Source organism: Onychostoma macrolepis, chromosome 13 (assembly GCF_012432095.1).
Source record: "Onychostoma macrolepis isolate SWU-2019 chromosome 13, ASM1243209v1, whole genome shotgun sequence".
NCBI classification, from domain to species: Eukaryota; Metazoa; Chordata; class Actinopteri; order Cypriniformes; family Cyprinidae; genus Onychostoma; species Onychostoma macrolepis.
The window spans coordinates 3904522-3928450 of record NC_081167.1 but is presented as its reverse complement, the minus strand read 5'-3'; the positions used below and the strand labels follow the sequence as shown (position 1 = coordinate 3928450).

At 39.1% G+C, this 23929-nt stretch overlaps 1 protein-coding gene across 1 annotated transcript in view; it reads left to right on the top strand.

Annotated features, from left to right (window-relative positions):
* The window catches only part of mcph1 (microcephalin 1), a 109800-nt gene that overhangs the window by 27766 nt on the left and 58105 nt on the right, over positions 1-23929 (top strand). Inside the window, exons 12-14 of the mRNA XM_058794860.1 lie at positions 8079-8116; positions 11853-12015; positions 12137-12214. Of these exons, the coding sequence (XP_058650843.1) occupies positions 8079-8116; positions 11853-12015; positions 12137-12214 (279 nt within the window). The remainder of the gene's footprint in view (positions 1-8078; positions 8117-11852; positions 12016-12136; positions 12215-23929) is intronic.

Genomic DNA, 23929 nt, shown 5'->3' with positions numbered 1-23929 from the left:
GTTAGACAAATAGAGGCTGTTAAAGCACAGTACTGGAGGTGGCTTTGAACCATCCAATCAAAAGAGTAAGTTCGCGTTGCGACTTGTCTCACTCTCAGCGCGCGTAATATAATAACACACATGAATTGATACGGAGTTTACTTCACAAAACAGATAAATTGACACTGAGTTTGAATGTTGCCACGTTCTCCACCAAATATATGTAGCAAATTAGCTCAAAAGTGAAATATTTATAATTAATTATAACTGGTTATAATTATTAATAAATATTTAGATTAGATTAACTGTAGCAGAATCGATATCACAATTATTTGATCTGGCCGTCCACCGAGCAGACAATATAATCATTTATCAATTCTAGGAAAGATTATTTTCCTGGCCAAGGAAGAATTGCTTTCTTTCATTATGCAGTACTAGCAATAGTTTAGTATGTAGCAAGGATAAACATTCAGTGACTTAGAATTGTGAGGAGCACATAGAGACAATCAATTGTGAATATAAGGGATTTAATAAATGATACTATAGCTAAAATACAACTAAACTAAGCAAAACATATATATATATATATACAGAATGAAGGACTGAGAATGGCAGTATTTCACATCAACTAACCACAACCTTAATGAGAATCACCAAAGAATCAAAAATCACATTAAAAAGGGGTTCAAACTTAAACACGCTTTGTTGCATTGGCTTTGTTGCTGAACAAGAGTCGATGCGTTTCTTGATGAATTCTTTAGGAGTGAGCTGGAGGCTTACATTGAAAGTTCCTTTTAATGCTCTCAGGTTATTGGCAACATGCGTGATGCTATGGCTATCCGCGTTGCTTACGCTCGTTTAGTTGGCAATGTGCGGTACTGTGTTACTGGCATACGCTTGTCGTTGCTATATGCTGCGCTTAAAGGGGGATACAATGGCATTCCGTGCATTCTGAGTTGTTTACTCTGTTAAGAGTTGGATTCTTATGCGCGCGCGTGCACTCAGCACTGCTCAACGCATTTCATTCATGGTACAGAATTCATTGGCAGCGCTACAGTACTCGCTCGAGAATGTCTTTAAAAATGTGTTTTTGTATGTGAGGAAAATTCAGTGTTATGTGAACAGTGGATGCAATTTGTTTTCCGGGGCAGCAACGGAGTTTCACAAACGTGTTTGTTTGTTCCCTTCATTTCGGTGATGAATGTTTTTTAACAAGGTACATTCTGACAATGGATTTGCACATCGCTCGATACTAAAAGACGAAGCAGCCCCTTATTTTTCTAAAAGACGGAGATCCCCGTCATGACTAGGAGCTGCTGTTAAATAGAATCAAAGATCTGTGATTGTTGCCAATCTGCTCATAAGCGTTGGCAACTCTTCAGCTCCGCCCACGGCTTGCCTCCAGGAGCTCGGCTGTTTGTTTTTGGAGAGAATCGTAAGCTGTATCTTTCTTTTATAAACCTAATTAAACTGAAGACTCTTCGGAAGATGTGAATGATGCAATACTACACTATAGGTTCTCGAGGTTAACATGAGATTGGCTGAAACTGTGTGTTATGTCCTCTTTAAGTCACCTTTATTTTATAGTACTTGCAGCACAGATTTAAGCAGCAGAAAATAACAACCATGGTGCAAACGGAATCATTTCTGCTGCGACACATCTCCAAGAGAAAATGGTTAACCGTCGTTGTTCAGTTGAAGTTGTCTGCATCCGAAAACCTTGGCTGCTGACATGCTGCCTTGCTGCTTTTCAGCCAATGACTTGCAGGCAGCGTTTGTTCATGAAGGTCATGAAACTGATATCGAACATGCTTCCGAGGCAGCTTAACGGTTCAGTGATATAGAACAAAATAGAACAAGCTTGTTGATAACTAAGCGGATATTTAATTACTTAATACTGATTTCTTGCTAGAAATAACTTCAGACACCATCTTTATTTTGCTCAACCACACAGGATTGTGGGTATCAATGCAGCGAAGGATACATCTATTCTGCCTTTTAAATATTGACCAAATGAAGGTATCTCAGGAGGCAGGAAGTAAGGCTAACATTGGATTCGACATGTCTTGATGCCTTCCTTCCTCGAAATGTGTCTTCCAAAGGCAGCATTTTCCAGTTTCGGAAGCACCGTCATTTCAGTGTTGATTCTACTCCGGTATCAGACGCACTTGTTCTGTCTAGTCATATTGGAAACATACTTGTTCTTGGTTGTATTGGGAACATGCTTTTTCTTAAGCTCTTGGTTGTTATCGGAACATGCTTGTTCTAAAAGCCGTAGTCGTATTGGGAACATGCTTGTTCTTAAGCTACCTGGTCGTTATTGGGAACTTGCTTGTTCCAGAGCAATCCGGTTGTTATTTAGAACATGCTTGTTCTTAAAGCTGTATTTGAATTGGAAACATGTTTTTCTTAAGCCTATCTGGGGTTATTGAGAACGTGTTTGTTAAGCTTTTGAGGTATTGGCAACATATTCATGGGGAAACATTAAATTCTCTAAAACTGTTCACTAAGCTTACGATTAAAACTTCACATTTGAAATCACCACAGAAATCTGACAACAACTGTATCACAAATGTTGTTTCTTTTGCTCAAATAGCGTTATAAAAAGCTTATTTTTCAGGCTATATCAGAATGCTGACTTTTTCTATAGCAGCCGGGACTTGTAACGGCAGTTGCAGTGACGCACTGACTTTACCGATATATTGAGCGTTGCATTTTTTTTTTTGATTCAAAACCATACGAGTGACACGTCTTGGGTATTCTATAGTCTTTGATTAGGTCAATCTGTTGAAGGCAACATGCTTGTTGCTACAGGTTATGTGGGTTTAGTCAAAATATTTGTATTGGTTAAGGGCAACATCGTTGTTGATCAAGGCTTTGAGATTTGCTATCAGTTTGTGTTGGGGGATATCAGCATGTTCTGTTTACCCTGGGGGTTATCACTGCTCTCCCTGCTCTCATCCATGCTAGGCTGCATGGATGCGCAGGGAGTTCTTACCCAGAAAAGAACCATACCGCCAATCCAAACTGTATGCTAATTGTCAAGCATCTTTGACGATAGTGGTCCTGACAGAAATCAAGCGTAGCGTTAGTTCTGGCAGGTCACGGTAGTCAAGCTTTCATCAGCTGAGTCTCTGCTGATCCCCATCTACCTATAGGGATACAACACCTATCTAAGCATCCATATATAAGGTCCCTCAGTTTATCAGTGGTTTTCGCATTGCTCAATAGCTAATTACCCTCCTCCATCCCCAACTCCTCCTCTATCAGTCAAGATCCAGCCTTCTGATTCTCCTTTGAATCAGACTAATTCTAAAATGTACAAAAATTACTGAACTTTAACGGTATCTGCATACTTTCGTTGGTTCTGTTCTGTTTACCCTGGGGGTTATCACTTCTCTCCCTGCTCTCATCCATGCTAGGCTGCAATGGATGCGCAGGGAGTTTTTGCCCAGAACCGAACCACACTGCCAATCCAAACTGTATGCTAATTGTCAATCATCTTTGACGATAGTGGTCCTGACAGAATTAGAAGTAAATGCAAAAGTAAAAAGCATTGAATAATGTGTTTCTTATATTTATTGTTTAAACACATCTATTAAAAGATTGTATACTGTACTGTCAAAAAAAACTGTACTGTTAAATGCCCGACCAGAGGGGATAACACACTCGACCGTGTGTACACCAACATTAAACATGCATATAGAGCTATTTCTCTTCCTCACCTAGGCCAGTCGGACCACCTCTCTCTGCTGCTTACTCCAGCATATATTTCCCTCAGAAGAAGAACAACACCACTCGCAAAGACTGTGTCTATATGGCCCGAAAATGCACTCTCTCAGCTCCAGGACTGTTTTACACATACTGCCTGGGAAGTCTTTAAACCTCATGACCTGGCTGTTCACACTGAGGCGGTATTGGCCTACATAAAGTACTGCATGGATGACGTCACTGTGAATAAAATCATCCAGGTTTTTCCCAACCAGAAGCCTTGGATGACCAGCCAAGTCCACAAGCTCCTTAAAGACCGGAAAGCTGCCTTCAGGTCAGGTGATAGAGCTCTTTACAGTGCTGCCAGAGCCAACCTGAAGAGAGGAATTAAGGATGCAAAGAGGGTCTACAAAAAGAAGGTAAAAGATCACTTCACAGACGGCAAATCACGACACGTATGGCAGGGATTCCAGCACCTAACAAACTTCAGAGACAGCAGATGTGCAGCTGGGAACAGTTCGGCTCCACTGGCAGTGGAACTGAACTGCTTTTTTGCTCGTTTTGACACACCACAGCAGCAAAAAACCACACCACCTCAGCCTACACCAGACCCTGGTAAAACCTTCACCACCTGAAAACCTGCCTCCCCTCTACCTTCGACGAACATCAATTTGCCTACAGAGCTAACAGATCAACTGAGGATGCAATAGCCATAGCTCTCCACAATGCGCTGAGCCATCTGGAACATCAGGAGAACTATGTGAGGATGCTTTTTATCGATTATAGCTCAGCCTTCAATACCATCATACCGGACATTCTCTTCAGCAAACTCACAGATCTGGGCTTCCCCTTACTCACCTGCACTTGGATCAGGAACTTCCTGACTGACCGCCCTCAGACTGTTAAACTCGGTCCCCATCTCTCCTCTACCCACACGCTCAGCACTGGCTTTCCTCAGGGGTGCGTGCTGAACCCAATTCTGTACTCTCTCTATACGCATGACTGCCGCCCAGTCCATAACCAGAACAACATCATCAAATTCGCCGATAATACTACAGTGGTGGGCCTAATCTCAAAGGGGGGTGATGCTGCCTATAGAAATGAGATCCTAAGATTGCCAGAGTGGTGTTCAGCCAACAACCTGACACTTAACACCACCAAAACAAAGGAAATCATACTTTACTTTAGAAGGCACAGGGCAGACCCCGCTCCCCTCTATATCTACATCCGTCTTTCGGATGAGACATTAAACCGAGGTCCTGACTCTCTGTGGTCATTAAAAATTCCATGACACTCATCGTAAAGAGTAGGGGTGTAACCCCGGTGTCCTGGCCAAATTCCCGCCACTGGCCCTTGTCTATCATGGCCTCCTAATAATCCCCATCCACTTGATTGGCTCTATGACTCTCACTCCTCTCCACCTGTAGCTGGTGTGTGGTGAGCGCACTGGCGCCGTTGTCCTGTGGCTGCCGTCGCATCATCCAAGTGGATGCTGCACATTGTTGGTGGTTGAGGAGAGACCCCCCCCACATGATGTAAAGCGCTTTGGGTGTATTGCAATACACAATAAAGCGCTATATAAATGCCTCATTCATTCATTCATTCATTCATATCAATGGAGACTGCGTTGGGAGGGTTCAGAGATTCAAATTCTTCGGCACAATCATCTCAGCAGACCTCAATTGGTCAACCAACACCACAGCAATCATCAAGAAGGCACAGCAGCGCCTTCACTTCTTGAGTGTGTTAAAGAAGAACAACCTAAAGGAGAAGCTGCTGGAGACCTTCTATTACTCTGCAGTGGAGAGCCTGCTGACATACTGTATCACAGTATGGTATGGCAGCTGTACTGAGGCAGAGAGAAAGGGAATACAGCGAATCATCAACACTGTGCAGAGGATCATTGGCTGTCCTCTACCCTCTCTGAAGGACCTTTACAACTCCCGCTGCCTCAGCAGAGCTCAGAACATTGAAAAAGACCACTCTCACCCTGGTTCCCACCTGCTGCCCTCTGGCAGGCGCTACAGATGCATCAAATCACGGACCAATAGACTCGAGGACAGCTTCTTCCCCAGAGCTATAATCACACCGAACACATACAAGCACTGAACACTCACATGCACTGACATCTTACTCAGTACAATGTGTATTATGCGTATCATATTTCTGTGCAATCTCCATTCTTAGTGCAATGTTTTTCTATATCTTTATTCCTTCAGTGCAATACAGCATTATATTCCAGTGAAATATTTTCACTTTTTGTGCAATGTTTTTATATTCTCATTCCTAATAGTTTTATTCAGAGGCAGAACTCTACCTCATATTAGTGCAATAATCATTTTGACAAGCTGTGACTTATTATTTATTTATATATACAAGCAACTCCTTCTATGTTCATTTTCTTTATTCTTTTGTCTTAGCTTAAATATTTTAATTGTACATGACTTTGTATCATGCATATTTCTTTTTTTTTTTTTTTTTTTTTTTGTCTATTATGTACCATGCACCTTATGCAGAATCTCTGCAATTTCATTGTATCTTGTGTACAATGACAATAAAGAAATTCTATTCTTTTCTAAAAATAATCACAATGCTGAAAAGTCATTTTAAGTAGCAAATGCAGAGCATGATCAAACATTTAGGAGAGATAAATATATATTTTTGAAAAATGTCCAAAAAATGCCTCCCCGCCACCACCCCTCAAATAAAAAAAAATCCACTCTCACAAGTCACCTAAGAGGGGAATTCATTTTCAAAAATGAAATTCAGGCCCTGAATAAATGTCTAAAAATCTTGATTTGATCATCAATATAAATGTTTCTACATGATAAAAAGATTTATAAAGATCGGTATTGGTGATCGTATCGGTAGTTACTGCTTTCTGATTGGTGATCGGCCTCAAAAATCCTGATCGGAGCACCCCTAGTTATTACAATGTAATGCTTTTAAACTGACTTAACCCAAGTCGTACGCATAGCCTTTCAAAGGATAGTCCATTTGAGGTGTATGTGAATGCTTCATCTTTGTCCAGCATCTGCTCTGTTTTTCTCCGGTGGTTATGAGAAACAAAAAATTTGTTTGTACTCTTTTAGAGTAAAGTTGCTGCTATCTCATAACCCTCTCACACAAGCACTTGTCAGTGCAGCCATCTGTTGTTGTTGCAGGTTTTTGTTGTTGTCCAGTCTCTTTAGTTTCATTTTCTACTGTGAAACAACGGCCTGGGCTGATTAGTGTAAAACCAAGTCAATGCACGTGTGCGAACTGCGCATACAAAGTACATGTGGTTAAAAAATCAAATGGTGCATGTACAGTATGCGTGTACTATTCTGGTGACAAAATTTGGCACACGCTCTGTACATGGATCCTCACGTATACGCGTAAAAACCGAAGTATACTTTGGGTTTTAGGTAGCTAATTGCTGCAGTAACATCAGTCCCTTACGCCAACTACTGGCTGAACCTGTAACCTGCTCTGAAGTTGTTGATAAATTTTCATAATTAACATACAGACCATTTCTCAGTACCAAGCAAATTGTATAATATAAAATATCATTTATTGAACAGTAATAACCATTATAAACTTGTGCTTAATATATAATTAAAGTTGTAAGTAATATTTTGGATACCTTTAGGTAATTTGAGTGTAAAAAAAATATATATATTTTTAGTGCAAACAAGTCATTAGATTGCAATATAATTACTTTGTAATTAGTTACAATGATATGCTTTACATTTTACAAATGAAAAACGCCGCCAGACCCTAAAATGATTCAATTCATAAACGTCACCTTTTTCACCTCTTGTGAATTTGCAGGTATGTTGCATGTATTAAGCACAGAATTGTCTTCCTTGAACAGTCTGACGTCATATTTTACGAGCAATATCTTTTAACTGCCATTGACCATAATATCCGCTTGCACCTGGCCACATATTTGTGTCATGGTGTCAGAAAGCATCTTGGTAAACATGTTATGTATGAACTTGTTTTAGCTGCCCTGTTCACTGATGGATGTAAACCCCAACTTCCTGTAGGGGAATAGAGAGGAAGGCAATTCATGTGTTTGTACTACGGAGCTGTTGTACTGAAGCCAGGGTACAGGGTACGGATGAAACTGTGCCACAATGTTTTGTGCTTAAACGGCTCTCAACTGCTTCCCCTTACAGTATGGCCTTGGTTTCATTTCCTCTTCGTTCACCAAATATGCAGATATCCGGCATGTGTTTACTGGTTTATGCTACTCTCCAACAAAACAGGAGCTCAATAGTACGTGTCTGAGATAATAAAAGTTTAGTTGAATGTCATTAAAAACATTGAGTGTATTAGTAAAAAGAAATGAACTGCAAAATTAATATCTAATCTTTCAGTTTTTTTGTTTTTTGTCTCTACAGAAAAATAGATCCTTGGTAATGACAAGCATGCCCACTGAGTGAGTATCTGTGACTCTATTCTGTATACTATTAAAAACCGGAAGTAATAAAGCTAGCTATTGTGCTGCATGGATACAACCACCCGTCTTGTAAATTGCTCACATAAAATAAATTGTTAGTTTTCACTCACAGCGATTGAGATATACGGCTAAGAATAAGTTTAGCACAGATATATTATCAACCTTATTACATTTTGGCATATTACACTCTCATTTAATAGTTGTACTCTGTGTCTTTTCAACACAGCGAGTTAACTAGTCCTGTTATTAAAGGATACACAACATAAATGGTCTTCTTTTTTGGATTCCTGTCAAAATGACTGTATTTGTTTGGAATTATTCAGCCTTTTAAGTGAGATTTTTATGACTGAATTGATCACACTCCTCTATTTGGATCCAACCATTTATTTTTAATTTGATTTTAATACTGTAAATTACCCATATGCTTAATATGGAACTAGATGCATTATTAGAAACTTTGCAGATAAGATTTTTTGCTAATTAGATACACACCTATCTACCCAGCAAATCAGATATTTACTTGCTAAATTGTTCAAAAGTAAATGCAAAAATAAATGTAAAAACTACACTGTGTGGCCATAAATTATATAGTGTATGAATGTTACAGTATAAACTGCATTTAGTTTATCTGTCCACGGTTGTAAATCAGAAAGGCAGTTATAAATTACTAAATTGCTTGTTTGTTTTTTTCTGTAATTTATCTGTATTCTAGAATTTAACGTGTTAATCAAAACTGAGTATCAAATATGATACATTTCCCCCCCACAATGAAAACTATAGCTTTGATTTCAAAACTAAGCATTTGAATATCATCTTACTAAGACATTTGATTGGGAAATATAATGTCAACTGTATTTATTCAAATTTTGTGTAAGTAGTCAGCTATATTTTTAAATGCCACCAGATTGCATATTTTTGTATCAGCTGATTTGCTTTCCATCTCCAAACAAACACAGCAGTGTTTTGTTGCTCAGTGAATCTGCATTTTTGAACAAATCAGGCTAATCATTGATTCAGTGACCAATTCATAGAAAAAGTAATTTCTTTAATTTCTGAATGAATCAACCGTCTTGACTGAATCAACTGAATGAATGATTCAATGACAGAGACGGTGGGTGCTTCTCAATACTCAAATTGATGCTTCCTCATTTCCTCACTCCATTCTTCAGCCTGGAAACTGAACGAACTCAGCCATTATGATGGGTATCTCAATTCTCTAATTGCACCACAAGGAGGCGAGGGACAAGGAGTGAAGAAGCTTACTGAGGAGTCATGAGTGAGGAGTGTATTCTTGCCCTCCGTTCTATGGGGGTAGAGCTAAGACATGAGGAAAGGAAACAAGGATGTACAAATAAGACAGGAGAAGCACCCAGTGACTTGCCGCCAACTACTGGGGGTTTTAGTTTCATTTTTTATTTCAGTCATTTAGTAATTCTGTATTCAAAATGTTATATTTAAAACATTAATATAACAATAAATGCATTTATGCCATTAAACAGTATGTAACTGAATGCCTCTATTGTGTGCTTCTGTGCCACCTCTGATGAAGTTTGTTGACACTAATTTAATTTTTCAATGAATTTATCAATTATAATTTATCATTATACCATGGTCTGTCTGAATATTCAATTCTGAATGACTGGCAGGTATGCATTAAAACCATTTAATGCGCAGGTAGTTCCAAGTCAGTTTAATCACAATCACGCTTTGCGTTGGGTGGTTCTTGGCCTCCACTTCGTGCATTAAAATCATTAATGCACAGCTAGCCATGCATTATCTCTTACATGTAAATTTAAGAAGACACAAAAGAAGATATAGTTATACATCATCCCACCATAGGCCTTGCCCACTGGTATTCAGTTGCTTGATGGCTGACTGTTGCTTACACCAGATAAAAGTGTCAAAATCAAAACAGAACCAGTTGAAGCACTGATGCTGTCTATACTGAATAGGTTTGCTGTGGCATGTCCTGTTTAAACAGCTTGTTTGCATCTCTGTACAGACTCTTCCTAGAAATACTGAAGCCTGATTGGAATAACGTTGCACCCCAATGGACAATGGTGTTCAAGCTACTCTATATATAAAATTGTGTTGAATGGCATTTCCTTAGAATCTTTCTCATTCACCTTGCATGATTCAAGCCTCTTTTTGCTGTTGAATTATCACCAAGTGGATTACACTCTGTCAATCCCCTTCAAGGTGAAGATGGCAATCAAGCCTTGAACTGTCTGCATGGAACCTATCAAGCTCCCAGACAGACATGACATGCGAGTCTTCTGCCTCGGCTGTGTCTACAGAGAAGCTGCCCTTGAGGAGACCAACTTTGATGCCATGAGCATCAGGATTCTCCGGGTGTCAGGGTATGGTTCAGTCTCGAAATGCCCAAAAAAAGACAGCCGACTCTAGACCTGTTCATTCAGATTTATTTAAGTTGAAGGAGATCCTCTTGCTTGTTCGACTGGGAGACTGTTTCATATCAGTGTATCTGAAAGATTCATATTTTCAAATTCAGGTAGTCTTTTGACACAGGCTCTTGTGGTGCTTGCAAGTGGCCCATGCATCCCATTCCAGCCCACTGGAAATGTTGACAGGCCCTCCCTGGTCCATCCTGCTTTCTCAGGTGTCTTCTGGGGTGCTCTCAACTCTGTTCAGAGCTCAGGTTATGATGCTTCCCCTTCGCAGTCACTTTGCCCCATACTTGCTCTGCATGTTTATGTGAATGTACTAGACACAAGCACATTAGACTCTCTGAGCAGCTTTTTGTTTGCTTCAGTGGCAGTACTTAAGGTTTGCTGAAATCTAAACGGACTACCTTATTGGATTGTGAATGTGATTAGCTCTAGCCTAAATATACACGAAAGCGGAAAAAATTTGGATGGGAGCAAATACATTTTCAGTGTGCTGTAGAACCTTTATTTTATGGCACTAGAAAACACCGTATTGATTGCAAAGTGCGTAAATGAAAGTCTACAGCATAAAAATAGCACTCTCAATATAGGCTATTTAATGAAACTGTCAACACTGATTCTTATTTATTATGTAGACTATTTTGAACAAGAAATAATCAGAAACGGGTTCAGTTGTATTCTATTGACCCAAACCATTTTATTTTATTTTATTTATTTATTGTTTGTTTAACTTTATACTGTTGATCAAAATAAAACAATAATTATTTGTAATATTATTTTTAAATTATGTAAATCACTACCTATTCCGAATATAGCCTACAGAATGATATTGCTCTCTTAAAATGACACAGTCAGTGACAAATAGCCATTTGAAATTTATGAAAGGTGTGAATAAAATTATATTTATTTAAAATAAATAATAATAATTTTAAAAACCACATTGGCTATTAGTCCCACAGTCCCCTATTGATTCCTTACCCACACACACTGCAAATGACTGCTATTTTTTCCCCCCACTTATTGCATCAAATATTAAATTTTACCAGTCTGTATCACGTACAGGACTCTGACCTAAAGTAAGAATATCAAAAATATACATTATATTGTGAGTAATTACATATTACAGTAATGTTTATACATCAAAATACAGTTATTTTTGCTAGAAATACTATGTGGGTATGCAGATTTTTGGATAAAGTTGTGAACAGACATCAGTGAAAATATTATTTGCATGTGGTTATTATGGTTCAAACCTTTTGTTCAAACATGGAGTTTATGATATTTGTATGTTTTGTGTTTGTATTTAGGAAGCAGGAGGTAGTCTTCCAGCTAGTCAGAAATCTGGGTGGTTTTACAGTGGTGGATAATGTGTGTGAAAGCACCACTCATGTGGTGTCCGGCAGCCCACGACGGACCCTTAATATCTTGTTAGGCATTGCACGTGGCTGCTGGATTCTCTCCTTTGAATGGGTGTGTATTTCTGCTTTTAATGTGTTTTTTTTTTTTCAAAAGTGTATTTAATACTGTATTGTAGAAAATTTAGGTGGTAGCTAATATGCTGTTGTACCTTATCTTTTGCTTGCCTGTGCAGATCCTGTGGTGTTTGGAGCATAGGCAGTGGGTTCCTGAAGAACCTTATGAGCTGTCTGATCATTTCCCGGCTGCACCTGTAAGTACATGCATTTCTATAACAGAGTGAATTCCATAAAACCTGCTAAGAATTTTGAGTTGTAAATATACTGCACAGCTGTCATTAGAATGATTTATTTTATTTTTTTTGCACAAGAATTTACAAAAGAAACATCTTTTATATCATCTCATTGTCTCTTATCCTATACTTTTGAATGGTAGTGTATCACAGTTTCCTCCATTTCAAGGGGCGTTACCTATTGCAGAAACAGAAGTATCGTCCACTACTGTGATTGGCTAACTTCATTGCACTGTATCCACACTTCCATTACAGCATGTCATGTGTTTTGATACTCCTGATGGCAAGTGCTTGACAAGGCAAGTGTGATACAGCCGTACATGTTTGAGGCTGTGGCAGAAGAAATCAAAATAAGTCACATTGATTGCAAGAGTCTGTTTCAGCACAGTAATTGCTTTTGCTTGCTTAAATGCTTACTTTTCTGTATATTGTTTTAAAAGTACTATTATTACTTGTCATATTGCAAAAGACGCTGCATGTACACAGTTATGTACTGATTTTATTAGCAGCACTCACTCAGTGATATACCTGCATTGCCCCTGAGAACAAAATGCTTGGCACTACTGTATCTTCAGCATGTTTAGAATAATTCACAAAAACAAAAAAATCTTTATCTTTTGGTCGCTCATTCGCGTCATTTAAAAATAAACTTTAGCCAAGCATTTTTAATCTTTGGATCTTTAGGAAGGGTATGCAGAGTTTTTGGTGGTGCAGTTTCTTTACATAAGCACCATCTGAGTTTGATGCTTGACGTCCAACAGCGTTATCGCTTTTGTTATTGATGAACAGACATGAGTTGTTCAGAACACACCTCCTTGATTACATACGACGATGATGCATGTTAAGGGCCGTGGTGAGGAGAATCATGACATCACAATTCTCCCGATTTCAGATTCTATGCTGAGATAGAAACCTCAATAACCAAAGATCTGTTGGGGCTATGACACCAATACGGCTCCCTTGGTCAAACAAAATAAAAACTGGTGGTTTTGCAATTCCAATACATTGAGGTTAAAAAAGAAACTCTTGAGACCTCTTGGGGTATCTCAGTATGACAGCCCTCTCCAGGTTGTACCAAAGCGTCTAAAGCCAAGCTCACACTACAGGAGTTTTAAAATGCTAACCGATTATGAAATCTGGTTGCAGCACACACAAGGAGAATCTTTGCAGATTATCTTCCCTCAAATCTTAAACATGCACACACTACAAGATTTGAAAATCGTGGCGCATCACACACTACAAGATATTATTACGATTATCATGCCAGAGGGAGCGACTCACGTGATCTCACGCAGCAGATCGTCACTGATATTTCAGTGATGTTTACATATGTTTGCTATACAGACAGCTAGCAGTTTTCTGCACTCACCCGGTACATTCAAAACTGAGGCGATTTCACCACAACGCTTCTCTTTCTCCTTACGGTTGTGATATGTGTTCGACACATTATACAGACAGTTGGTACTACAAAACGTCAAGAAGCAGTCTCCTCTATCCAACGGAGCCGTACAGCATCTGTTTTGTCGCGCATTGGCTGTTTTGAAATACTGACGTAATCAAATAGCCGTCATCATCCTGATTGAAATCCTAAAGCCTGGAATACACTACGCGATTTTTCCCCCGATTTTACAGTCTGAACAAGTTGCTGCTAGTTGAGTCAAGTCACCTTTATTTATACAGGTGCTGGTCATATAATTAGACTATCATCAAAAATTTGATTTATTTCACTAATTCCATTCAAAAAGTGAAACTTGTATATTATATTCATTCATTACACACAGATTGATATATTTCAAATGTTTATTTCTTTTCATTTTGATGATTATAACTGACAACTAAGGAAAATCCCAAATTCAGTATCTCAGAAAATTAGAATATTACTTAAGACCAATACAAAGAAAGGATTTTTAGCAATCTTGGCCAACTGAAAAGTATGAGCATGTACAGCACTCAATACTTAGTTGGGGCTCCTTTTGCCTGAATTACTGCAGCAATGCGGCGTGGCATGGATTCGATCAGTCTGTGGCACTGCTCAGGTGTTATGAGAGCCCAGGTTGCTCTGATAGTGGCCTTCAGCTCTTCTGCATTGTTGGGTCTGGCATATCGCATCTTCACAATACCCCATAGATTTTCTATTTTTTTTCTATTTTTCTAGAGTTTGCTGGCCAATTAAGAACAGGCATACCATGGTCCTTAAACCAGATACTGGTTGCTTTGGCACTGTGTGCAGGTGCCAAGTCCTGTTGGAAAATGAAATCTGCATCTCCATAAAGTTGGTCAGCAGCAGGAAGCATGAAGTGCTCTAAAACTTCCTGGTATACTGCTGCGTTGACCTTGGACCTCAGAAAACACAGTGGACCAACACCAGCAGATGACATGGCACCCCAAACCATCACTGACTGTGGAAGCTTTACACTGGACCTCAAGCAACATGGATTGTGTGCCTCTCCTCTCTTCCTCCAGACTCTAGGACCCTGATTTCCAAAGGAAATGCAAAATTTACTTTTATCAGAGAACATAACTTTGGACCACTCAGCAGCAGTCCAGTCCTTTTTGTCTTTAGCCCAGGCGAGACGCTTCTGACGCTGTCTGTTGTTCAAGAGTGGCTCAATGCGACAGCTGAAACCCATGTCTTGCATACGTCTGTGCGTAGTGGTTCTTGAAGCACTGACTCCAGCTGCAGTCCACTCTTTGTGGACTCCCCCACATTTTTGAATGGGTTTTGTTTCACAATCCTCTCCAGGGTGCGGTTATCCCTATTGCTTGTACACTTTTCTACCACATCTTTTCCTTCCCTTCGCCTCTCTATTAATGTGCTTGGACACAGAGCTCTGTGAACAGCCAGCCTCTTTTGCAATGACCTTTTGTGTCTTGCCCTCCTTGTGCAATGTGTCAGTGGTCGTCTTTTGGACAACTGTCAAGTCAGCAGTCTTCCCCATGATTGTGTAGCCTACAGAACTAGACTGAGAGACCATTTAAAGGCCTTTGCAGGTGTTTTGAGTTAATTAGCTGATTAGAGTGTGGCACCAGGTGTCTTCAATATTGAACCTTTTCACAATATTCTAATTTTCTGAGATACTGAATTTGGGATTTTCCTTAGTTGTCAGTTATAATCATCAAAATGAAAAGAAATAAACATTTGAAATATATCAGTCTGTGTGTAATGAATGAATATAATATACAAGTTTCACTTTTTGAATGGAATTAGTGAAATCAACTTTTTGATGATGATCTAATTATATGACCAGCACCTGTATAGCGCTTTTAACAATACAGATTGTCAAAGCACTTAACAGTATCAAATTGGAGGATAGAGTGTCAGTAATGTATAATGATAAGATTAAACACTCAATTTTCAGTTAAAGGCATTTCATTATTGAATTCAGAGATGTCATTTTCTAGCTCAGTTTAGTTTAAATAGTATCTGTGCAATCAAATCGGCGATAATCGCTAGAAATTAAGTGTCCCCAACTGAGCAAGCCAGAGGCGACAGCGGCAAGGAACCAAAACTCCCTCTGAGACAGAATGGAGAAAAAAACCTTGGGAGAAACCAGGCTCAGTCGGGGGGCCAGTTCTCCTCTGGCCAGACAAAACCCGCAGTTCAAAAGTTTATATTTCTATTTTTTATTTTGTTGCAATTTCTAACAATAATAGTACTATGTAGTTAGGTATTTTATTATATTTTTAGTTATTTTGTTATATTTTTAGTTTTATTGTATTTTAATCGAGGTCTTCACTGGGGATATGTCTCTGGGGCTCATCTAGGTGTTCTGGTCTCCGCTGACGATCAGGGCTGTAGACATCATCTCTTGGTGCTGATCCACCATCTGATCGGATACGGACTGAGAAACAGAATAGCAAAGAAACAGGCAAATATTAGCGTAGATGCCATTCTACTTACGATGCAATGAGTACATCGTGTGTTATGGGGAGTGTTCCCGGTTCCGGTTGATCTAATTAATGCAGCCTAACAATCCTTTAACGGATTTGAATAATAGAAGCGTATTAGTGTGTTATGTGTAAGCCAGGCTAAAGAGATGGGTCTTTAATCTAGATTTAAACTGACAGAGTGTGTCTGCCTCCCGAACAGTGTTAGGTAGATTGTTCCAGAGTTTGGGTGCTAAATAGGAATAGGATCTGCCGCCCGCAGTCGATTTTGATATTCTAGGTATTATCAAACGACCAGAGTTTTGAGAACGCATTGGACGTGGAGGACTATAATGTGATAAGAGCTCGCTCAAGTACTGAGGAGCTAAACCATTCAGGGCTTTATAAGTAATTAACAAGATTTTAAAATCTATCCGATGTTTGATAGGGAGCCAGTGCAGTGTTGACAGAACCGGGCTAATATGGTCATATTTCCTGGTTCTAGTAAGGACTCTAGCTGCTGCATTTTGGACCAACTGTAGTTTGTTGATCAAGCGTTCAGAACAACCACCCAATAAAGCATTACAATAGTCTAACCTTGAGGTCATAAATGCATGAATTAACATTTCTGCATTTGACGTTGAGAGCATAGGTCGCAATTTAGATATGTTTTTGAGATGGAAAAAACACAGTTTTACAGATGCTAGAAACATGGTTTTCAAATGAAAGATTGCAATCAGACAGCACACCTAGGTTCCTGACTGATGAAGAAGAATTGACAGAGAAGTCATCAAGTGTTAGATAACAAGGCTCGCAAAATCGCTAGCCCGACGTCCCGGGGCTGTTGTGTTTTCCAGTCGGGCTACCAAAATGTATCACCGCCTGCCCGACGGGCTATCTTAAATACAGATCTCCCGCGGGTCCTTAAAAACTGAGTTGTATCAAAATTAAGGCCATAAAAAGTTTGAAATACGTTAAATGGTATAAGAAATGTCTTAATTATAATTTCTAGAGGTCTTACAGTTAGGGACGGAAAGACATGAGTCGCGATACGGCAGGATTACGTTAAACTTCAAAAGGCAATGATGTCATTGAATAAATATGAGAGCTGCATGTTTCAAGTCAAAATGCGACGCGGATGTCTTTATGTGAATGTATCTGAAGGTAACCGACTGTCCTCAGAAACGTGTCGTTGGCATTTTAATTTCATTTTACCTATAATTCCTGATAAAGCAGCGTTTATCTGCTTTTCCGGGGAAACCGCAATATTTCAGCGCTCCTAAATGAATTTGCATTTCCAATAAGCCTTTCTTGCTGTTTATTATGGAAGTTTTTTCCTAACAAAATTAAAATGAAAATTCAAATGCCTGAAAAGATCAAATAATAAATCAAACTCTCAAAACAACTACTCAAATGATAAATCAAATGCTCAAACTATCAAATGATAAATCAAACTATCAAAATGGCTTCTCAAATGAGAAATCGAATGCTCAAATGTATTTGATATTTAATTTTCATGATCAACTCAGTATAAACCTGTCATAATTAAATGATAAATAAAATGTTCAAACTATAAATCAAATGCTCAAACGGACATCGCAAATGATAAATCAAATGCTCAAACCAACATCGCAAACGGCAAATCAAATGCTCAGATTGTTTGCTCAAACGGAAACCGAAAACGGCCATTGATAAATCAAATGCAAATGACGAGTGCCAATCAACTAGCGTGGGCGGAGCTTTAAGGCGGAACTGGGTACCTCATCCACTGTTGAGCAACTTGCTTTCTCCTGACTCTTTGTACCTGCAGTTGCCTCAGTAACTCGTTCAGGTTTACAACCGCCACCCTTTATTTTTTTGCCAAATAACACATACTCACAAACATGAAAAGGTTCAACTGTTATATTAAGCTTCAATAAGCATGCTTACAGAAACAGACACACACATACAAAGACATACATGCACACACATTTTGTTGCAGATATAGATATTTGAAATAAATTATAGTTGACAATAGTTTTTGCAAGTCTTATTTTTTTAAGAGTCTATATTTCTCTGTGATCATAATATGGCAAAATTGTAAAAACTGAACTGACAAAATGGTAAACTTGAATTAAATGTGATTTTAAATGTTATAACAGTGATTTTATAATATCTCCATGAGAAAAGCTATGAACGGTTCTGTTTGAGAGCTTAATAAGCCCATTATTGGTCTTCCGCTGCCATCTAGTGGTTATAAATAGCAATTTCTCATACTACAGTGTTTTCTGGGTATTCTGGGTATATTTGGCTACACCCTTTTATTAATGGCCCTGTTACAGCTAACCAAATGACAACATTCAACATTTTTTTTATAATTATTGATCTAGAGATTCCAGAGAACTTTACTATAGTGGTTTGATTGAGATCGAGCGAGAAACCAGGGACTAGTTCGCAAAAGTAGGTTTTCAACATCATTGAGAATAACTAATGAACGATTTGATTGACAACATTAGTCCTAGAGGCAAAGTTGTTCACAATGAGGAGATCTATCATACGATATGAAGATCTAGTGTTAATGTATGAACATGTTCTACAATTTGAGGTCATTTTTTACAGAAATATTGTGTTTTTGAGGCCTTTTTAACTGTTATAGCGCCAACTAAGGTCAGATCTCCATGAAATGTTGCATGGCTGTTCAGAGTCAAAAAATAAGACTTGCAAAAATGTATATGTTTGATTGATCCCTTTTCATAAAAACGGTCTATAGCCTGAAACACTGTTGTATAAGACTTTTGTTTTTGTGAAAACCTGTATCTGAACTGTAAATCATGTAATTTTATTGCTCAAAACTGGACCAGACATTGTCCAACCCCGCTCATTCTGTGTTCATTTTACTTGTGCAGCTCTTAAAATGGGTCATAAATTGCCTTAAATATATTTTTTTAAATTCTACAGATATCCTGTAAATAGTGAAATAAAATTCTTTCCTTCATTTTTGTTGATATTTGTGTATTGAAAATATTTTTGATTGACATTTAAATTCCTATCTGATTTTCTTTATTTAAATTAAAATAAAATATTAAATAATAAAATTAAAATAGTAATTTTTTAATTTGGGCTAGTTAAATTAATTTTCGGGCTACCAAAATCTGAAGAGTACCTGCCCGAAGGGCTACCAGGTATTTTGAAATTTTGCGAGCCCTGGATAATGTTCTAGGTTATTACATGTGGGGGTTTTAGGTCCGATAATTAACACCTCTGTTTTTTCAGAATTTAGCAGTAAAAAATTACTCATCAAGTTTTTTATATCGACTATGCATTCTGTTAGTTTCTCAATTTGGTGTGTTTCACCGGGCTGCGAAGAAACATAGAGCTGAGTATCATCAGCATAACAGTGAAAGCTAACACCGTGTCTCCTGATAATATCTCCCAAGGGTAACATGTAAAGCGTGAAAAGTAACGGCCCTAGTACTGAGCCTTGAGGTACTCCATACTGCACTTGTGATCGATATGATACCTCTTCATTCACTGCTACGAACTGATGGCCGTCAGATACAGTGGGGCAAAAAGTATTTAGTCAGCCACCAATTGTGCAAGTTCTCCCACTTAAAAAGATGAGAGAGGCCTGTCATTTTCATCATAGGTATACCTCAACTATGAGAGACAAAATGAGAAAAAAAAAATCCAGAAAATCACATTGTAGGATTTTTAAAGAATGAATTGGTAAATTCCTTGGTAAAATAAGTATTTGCTCACCTACAAACAAGCAAGATTTCTGGCTCTCACAGACCTGTAACAACTTCTTTAAGAGGCTCCTCTGTCCTCCACTCGTTACCTGTATTAATGGCATCTGTTTGAACTTGTTATCAGTGTAAAAGACACCTGTCCACAACCTCAAACAGTCCAACTCCAAACTCCACCATGGCCAAGACCAAAGAGCTGTCAAAGGACACCAGAAACAAAATTGTAGACCTGCACCAGGCTAGGAAGACTGAATCTGCAATAGGTAAGCAGCTTGGTGTGAAGAAATCAACTGTGGGAGCAATTATTAGAAAATGGAAGACATACAAGACCACTGATAATCTCCCTCGATCTGGGGCTCCACGCAAGATCTCACCCCGTGGGGTCAAAATGATCACAAGAACTGTGAGCAAAAATCCCAAAACCAGACGGGGGGACCTAGTGAATGACCTGCAGAGAGCTGGGACCAAAGTAACAAAGGCTACCATCAGTAACGCACTGCAGGGACTCAAATCCTGCAGTGCCAGACGTGTCCCCCTGCTTAAGCCAGTACATGTCCGGGCCCGTCTGAAGTTTGCTAGAGAGCATTTGGATGATCATATGGTCAGATGAAACCAAAATAGAACTTTTTGGTAAAAACTCAACTTGTCGTGTTTGGAGGAGAAAGAATGCTGAGTTGCATTCAAAGAACACCATACCTACTGTGAAGCATGGGGGTGGAAACATCATGCTTTGGGGCTGTTTTTCTGCAAAGGGACCAGGACAACTGATCCGTGTAAACGAAAGAATGAATGGGGCCATGTATCGTGAGATTTTGAGTGAAAACCTCCTTCCATCAGCAAGGGCATTGAAGATGAAACATGGCTGGGTCTTTCAGCATGACAATGATCCCAAACACACCACCCAGGCAACGAAGCAGTGGCTTCGTAAGAAGCATTTCAAGGTCCTGGAGTGGCCTAGCCAGTCTCCAGATCTCAACCCCATCGAAAATCTTTGGAGTCCGTGTTGCCCAGCGACAGCCCCAAAACATTACTTCTCTAGAGGAGATCTGCATGGAGGAATGGGCCAAAATACCAGCAACAGTGTGTGAAAACCTTGTGAAGACTTACAGAAAACGTTTGACCTCTGTCATTGCTGTAGGGTTTGATACATAAATATAATTTTAATTTAGCTCAAAGGGAATCATTTATGATTTTATAGGTAATTTGAACAGAATCACTGTTTTGGCGGTTGATCACTGAGTCGGCAGCGATTCACTGAACGAGCCGTATAACATTAATTCTGCACTGGATATTAAAATCCAAAATATAGTGAAAACACTATTAATAAGCACAGTAACCAGATCGGCAGATTAAGACATTAACTTGTAAGCACAAAACACAAGATACTTCTCTTTTAAATATAAATACGACTTTATTTATATAAACCTAAGACATAAACTAATCTAACATGAACACAAGCATTCACACGCTCACACGTTGCAAAAAGAGAGAAAGGATGAGTTTAGAGAATGAGAATGTGAAATCCCAAGTTTATAGCAATATGTGCTATTGCATAGACCTGAACAACCATCAATCACTTAATTAACCCTCGCATTGAGTTTCTCAATGAGGCTAAATTTTATATTAAATGCACCAGTTCAGTTAGAATCTGGAGTTGTTTTACTTATGCGTTGCCTTTGGTTACAGGAATTCCCTTCTGTCGTCCTCATTGCAGGAAAGGGGTTTTCCCGAGTTGGTGATTGGCTGGAAGTTCAGTAGTCTTTGAAGTGATGTCTTGGGAAGCCAATGGTTGGGCGTTGGCTGAGGATGGTCTTGGAGTCAGTTGCTGGTTGAAGTTTGAAGCGGGTGCAGTCGGAGCTGGACTTAGCGGCAAACTTAACTTTTGAACACGAGACTCAACGGAAAGAAAAGAAACTAAAGTAAAAGAATAAAATGAGTAACGAGACTAGGTGGTTTTTCCTCTCATCATGGTGTTAAGTAGCAACTGGCCTGTAGGCCAGAGCACGCTCAAAGAGCGCTAAAACAGCGTCAAAACGCGGTGGCGAGAAGAAGAAGAGAAGGGAAGAAGGGAGATTTGATGGTGTCCTGAGGTTTTAAACTCGGCTTTTTGGACACATCCCATCTGGTGTCTTGACCAATTAGATAGGCTATTATCTTAGCTAGGGTTGTTCCTTCCATCATAAATCAGCATGTTATCAGTCACATGGTCTGAATTTTACACACTCTTGCAAAGTATAATTTCGGATGTGATTTCTATAACCAGAATATGATACATTTGACAAAGAATCAGTTGGAAGAAACGTTTCAAGCTAGAATTGTCAAGCTCATACATACCAAACACGAATAAACCTTAAAGTCATTCAATAGTTATTAAAAAGACACATAATATGTGCTTAAAACATGATAATCTAATGTGTGGGTTACATACATAATATAGTGTTACGCCTAGAAATGTCCTTTTAGGATGATTTTACGTGCATATGAAAAAGAAAGTCTCTGTATAGTTCTGTGGAGACCAAAAGACATGTTCTTTGGACAAAGGAATTTCAGTCTCAGCCTTTGTCTTGTATGTGTGGGGGAAAAGTCAATCTAAAGAAGCTTGTGATTTCTCTTGTGGAACACATGTGATGGCCATCTCTTTGACCATTAATCTTGACTATTTACCCCAAATTTGATGATCTCCTTCCTACGTTGGACTTATCAATAAGTGTTCTTTTGTCTTAAATGTTGCAAGCTGTTCTGGAAGAGGCTTGTTGGTTAGGCTTGCTCCAGAAATCGGAGATAGGAATCTTTACGATGTTGTCCTGTTCTCCTGGAATTTCAGCTCCTCATGTTTCGATGTTCTGAATGAATCTTAGTTTTGTCTGACTCGTTCTGACGCTACATACCCCCCTTGATTGGCGATGTGTCGAGTTGGAGACATCGGCAAGCACTGGATAAACAGAGGCAGAAGAAGCAGACACAAACACAGCAAACAACAAGACAACACCTCCATGACAGTTACTGTACTGGTGCAGGGCATCAGGTTATTCGGGTACAGGCGGTTATATTTAATTGGTCAATCTAGTTCGTTAAACTGAATAGTTTAGTTCAATTTTGGAAATTGTTGTTCTAATTTAGTTTAGTACGTTGATTCTTCAATCAAATTTTGTGATTAGATTTGTTTGTTTCTTCTAAGTTGTCTTAACTTAAGAGTGTTCACCTTTAGTTTCTGGTGACATCATTTGTAGTAAAATGACTTGACCTATCGTGCATGGATATTAGGTGTAGTGAGTCAATCCTAATATCAGACCTTTGACCCTTGAAGGGTGTCTAGGTTTTTCACCTACTAAAGAAAGAGGGGAAGGAAAAGGATAGGTAAAAGAAGAACAAAACAAAACAAAGCTGCTGTGGGTTTTCCTAGCATGGTTTGCAACTACTGTTGAGCTAGGATGTCATGTGCAGCTAGGAAGTCATGTACCTTAACTTAGTGTCAGGTGTTCTAACTATGGTGAGGATAGCTGCATGCTCCTTCATGGTGGTGTATGTAACTTTATGTTACGCTAAAATTTGGATATTCTACTTGTGGGAAGAATATGTTTGTTAAATGTGTTATCAGTGGATGTGGTACCTCTGCGTGTAGGTAATGTTGTGTGTGTTACTGGTATAGTGTAGGTGTGGTCAGATCTGTTTCAGTCTGTGTTGTCTCCCCTTTTCGGTATGTCAGTGAAGACGGGCTCTCTGCATCCTTGGCTTGGATGAGGGCGTGTCCATGATCTAATGGGGGTCAGTCCAGAAAGGCAGGAAGTTCTTTAGCAGACAGTCGGAGGTAGTTTGGCATGGCTGTGTGAAGCTGGGATGCAAACTTCTTCTCCTATGTTGCATTCCTCTTGTGCTGCCTTCTGGATGTGACAGACTTTCTGACCTTCTGTGCTTTGGTGGTTGCTGTTGCACAGACAGGAATGTGGTTCTTGGAGTTGGAGTTCATTTACCAGTTTGTTAGTGAGTGATGGGTGACTGAGGTGATGTTCTCTGGTACCTCAGTTTTCATCAACAGTTGGCCGTGAGAGACGTGCTCGTTCGGGGTGGTTGTTGAACAGGTGCT